Genomic DNA, 4,285 nt, shown 5'->3' on the forward strand with positions numbered 1-4,285 from the left:
GCCAGACTGATCCTTGTAAGTGTATATATATATATATTATTATATATTATATCTATATATACTATAGCATAATATATAATATATATATATTAATAATATAATATCAAATATTATATATTATATATAATAATCTGAATATCTAATATATATATATTTTTATTTTAATAGATTAATATATATATATATATAATATAGATATAATATATATATATTATGATTACTGTATACTGATACATTCTGTTCCAACAACGGAACAGAATGTTACAATCGGATAAAAAGATTTTGGGTGATGTGGTGTGGTACCATAGGTCTATTCTGCCAGGAGATATAACAAGTGCTTTATATCCACGGTGTATTTCTGCATCATGCACCTCATAGATCAGCGCTTGGCTTTGGGCCTAAACTCTATATTAAATCCCATTCCCTGCACTTTTCAGAACGGTCTTTGTGAAAAAAAAAAGCATTCGCCGAATTTCCAAAGAAAATTGTTTAACATCATTTTTGAGACATTATGTTCATACGGCTACTAGACTTGGCTCAACTTTGTGCGTTGGGTCCCTTTCACACCTCGCAATAAAACCCAACTAAAACTGTTTCTATAAACAAGAGTTGAAGAGGACGAGCGCGTGCATGTTCATCGGGGAATATGCATCACTCCTTCAAAAATCTTTGGTATTATATGTGAACAATATAAACTGAAAGAAAATAATACTATTAACCTGCAGCAACCAATGACACTTCGAGATGCCACGCAGGTTCTTGTCAAGTTTTTGTTATGTACATGACTCCCTCGCTCTGCTTCGGCCGATAGTTTCCACTATCTCAAGGCAAGACAGTCATCTTATTAAGATATATTTATAGTATATACAAATTAGAATATTTATAGAAAGGGCAGACACAGAATAGCCACATCAAAAATAACCTCTCTCTCTCTCTCTCTCTCTCTCTCTCTCTCTCTCTCTCTCTCTCTCTCTCTCTCTCATATAACAGTCCCTTTTGACTTTTACATTAACTTAAATATTAATCACCAAAGGATTAACTTAGTATGTACATCATCAGGTCTGGTAAAAAAAATCAGGAAACGTCTCCGTTCACTTCCAAAACAGGAAGAAGAAGAAGAACAAGAGGAATGAGAATGACAGGATATAATCGAGGATGAACTCTGTGACTCTTGCCTATTGGCGACGCCGTCGCTCGAACGTCCTCAACTTCTTTCGGCCCACCAGAGGGTCTTGCTCGACTTGTGGTCTCCCCTCTCCAAGAAAACCAAACACAAAGCACATCCTTTGCACTGCTAAGGTGGGACATTTCAGCTTTCGCACCTTATGTCTTTGGCATTTTCCTGATGTGCCAGTGCTAGAAGATCCAATTCGATTTTTCTTATCAGAGCAAGAACTAATGAATAGTTATTCTTATACAGTGACTAGATTCTGGATTCCTTTCAGATGTCCCGCTCACTTTGCTTTCCAGGTATATGATTCCTCAGGCGAGATGAGGGAAAAACATTCATTTGAGAGAGTTTGCTTGCGGCTTTGAAAGAAGAGTCCTGCGGTAACTTTGATATGAACAAGTTAAACGAGTTTGATAAATTGAAAGAAACGCTGAAGGGCGTCTCTTCGAGTCAAAGAGACAAACAATATTGACCGCTGTCGAGTTCTGATAAATGTAGCGTTAGACCCAACGTACTTAAGTGACTAGTTTTCATCGAATAAAATATATCTTTGGTGACGCAACTTTGGCTTGCATTATTGCATAGAGGTCATTGCTACTTGGACTAAAGAGATGCTTTTGACTGTAGTATAGCAGTGATAAAATTCAAGCTTCAGGGTTCAATCACATTCTCGAAAAATTTTGAAATCGTTACGACTGCTAATCACCTAGAAAAGTAGTTTTACTTCTGACGTGTCCATTTTCTTGGAAACACTTCTGTACTGAAGTACTTGAGGAAAAAACTGACCGGAAGGGAAATCATCGCGATGATGACCGTTGTAACAGAACAAAATCGTGATTCAAATCAATCTTTCGCTTAGAGAGACGGTCGCTGTAGTCAACGTGAAGTGCTGTGTGAAATCAAATGCCCAAAAATACCAAAACAACAGAGTGAGCTGGACATAGGAAACATTAAAAAAAAAAAAGGATTGAACTGTAACAAACGGATCATAAGACAGATGCTCCCCTTTCCCCAACCCCCAAAAGGAGTTAGTACTGTGGGTGATGGTCCTGCTGCATATCCCCAAGCCACGAGTCTGGGGACGGTGGAAATTCGGGGTAACTCGGGTTGGAACCGTTGGAGCTGAGGTCGCTGGCCGGTCCTCCTGCCATTGTACTCACCCCGCCGCTTGCCGCTGCAGCAGCGGCGGCTGCTGCGGCTGCTGCTGCAGCTGCTGCTGTGGGACACACAGAGAAAAAAGTTAATTCATCATCGCTTCATTTCAGGAAAACATTTCAACACATCGCTCATGAATTATCATAGATAATACCCGTTGCTCAAGCTCCGAAAGATGACTCATGTGTACAAGTCCTTCTAATCTTAGAATAGTGTTATGATAAATATCTTTAACTTCCTCACTTCATGAAATGGGGCTGAGAGCACATTGCAGGGACGCAACAGTACTGTGGCTGGTGGCAATGTATCGTTTTATATATACACATAACCAAATTGGGGACAAACATCACTTACCCATGGGTGCAGGATACGGTGGTAGGGGCTCTGAATAAGGGAACGGAGCAGCCATAGGATGCGGGGGTACAGGAGCGCTGGGAGAATGACCGCCGCCACCTGCCATGTATGGAGGTGTGCCTGCACCTGCAAGGTTAAGCAGTACTGTTCTGAGTCTACGCATCCCTATGCTCCCTTGTCCTTCTGATTTGAATGATCCGTAATCAAGAGTCGTCTCTGATGAGGAACGATTCAAATCTCTGATACAGAACCTAAATCTCATCACCTGATACCAAATTCAGACACTTTCTCTATACTGGACCCCTGAGTTAAACTGACGTCACCGAAAAAACTTTTGAATTGCGGCACATCCTAGTTCAGGAAATTTGCTTTTCAAAGAAGAGCTTTGGAAAACTATAGAATTTTCCTTACATTAGTTATTGCAACTGCATTCAGAGGTGTGCCTAAGCTCTATATAGCATATACTATATGACATGGCTTCCCTTTAGTAACTGTCAACAGTGAGACCCACGCTTTAACAACTATAGTATTTGACACTATAAAAAGGTATGCGTTGTTTCCTGCTCTCTCATTGAAAAACTAGTACTAATACATAAGCCTGTCGGGAGCTGTCGTTCGTTCCAGGGACGACGAACTGAAGCTGGCAGAGATCTCAAGTCCTCTGTGGCCGCTTGTGTATAAATAAGAGTCTAACTTCTAAGCCATTTATCAGAACTGAAGAATATCTCGAACCTAGACTGTGGGTGGAGTACGTCACTTTTCCAGACAAACTACTTTTAACGGAACCAAGTATGGGCCTCACCATGCATGAAGGGATGGTGCGGAGGAGGTGGGTGGGGTGGTCCCAGGTGTGGGCTCATGGCAGTCTGCCCTGGCTCCAGATCCAAAGGAGGTCCTGGAGTTCTGTACCCATCGGGCATATCAATCATATCCTCATCTGGAAGAAAAGGTACAGAAATATAATTGAATAATAATCGCTTTGGGCGTGTTCTTGGCAAAAGGGATGGAAAAAGAATTCATGTTGTGTAATATTTACAAGTGTGTCTGTCTCCTGGCAAAGGAGTTTTAAGTCATAATAGAATAAATGCTAACTTTTTATTACTGAATAACCAAAATGTAGATTCTCTCTCTCTCTCTCTCTCTCTCTCTCTCTCTCTCTCTCTCTCTCTCTCTCTCTCTCTCTCTCTCTCTCTGCAACTGACCTCATCCGAAATGCATCCCAAATAACTGATTTTATTTCTACCATCCTCAAGATACAATAGGTATTTCCGAGCTTTGTCAGAACAATTGGGTGCTCCTGTCAACTGCATGAACGCATCCTCGATCTGCCTTTTCACTTCTAGCGCATTTAAATTCAACAGCTCCATCCTATGAATATTGTCAACTCAGCCTCTGATGCAAGCAGTCGCTACTTCCGGGAAGAATGTTATATTTTTGTTTTTGTCTGTTTGTTTGTCTTTCTGTTGGTAAGACAGCGCAAAAAGGCAAGATCTGTGAATGGCTACGAAACTTTTGGGATGCACTGCTCAGGCTACCGACAATTTGCGTTCGCCGAACACACGCATCTTTTAGTAAGTTTTATCTCTCATCATAGATCTTGTTGTG

At 40.7% G+C, this 4,285-nt stretch overlaps 1 protein-coding gene across 9 annotated transcripts in view; it reads right to left on the minus strand.

Moving 5' to 3' along the window:
• Positions 1 to 224: 224 nt before the first annotated feature.
• Positions 225 to 4,285, minus strand: part of LOC135196957 (LIM/homeobox protein Lhx3-like) — a 314,229-nt gene continuing 310,168 nt past the window's right edge. For 6 of the 9 annotated variants that reach the window (XM_064223815.1, XM_064223809.1, XM_064223810.1 and 3 more), the window contains exons 6-8: positions 3,483 to 3,617; positions 2,681 to 2,824; positions 225 to 2,387 (exon numbers count right to left, since the gene is read on the minus strand). In XM_064223815.1, the coding sequence (XP_064079885.1) occupies positions 2,200 to 2,387; positions 2,681 to 2,824; positions 3,483 to 3,617 (467 nt within the window). In that variant the 3' untranslated portion in view covers positions 225 to 2,199. The remainder of the gene's footprint in view (positions 2,388 to 2,680; positions 2,825 to 3,482; positions 3,618 to 4,285) is intronic. The other 3 variants (XM_064223814.1, XM_064223813.1, XM_064223808.1) reach the window with 3 other exon arrangements.

This window comes from Macrobrachium nipponense, chromosome 18 (assembly GCF_015104395.2).
Source record: "Macrobrachium nipponense isolate FS-2020 chromosome 18, ASM1510439v2, whole genome shotgun sequence".
Taxonomy (NCBI): Eukaryota; Metazoa; Arthropoda; class Malacostraca; order Decapoda; family Palaemonidae; genus Macrobrachium; species Macrobrachium nipponense.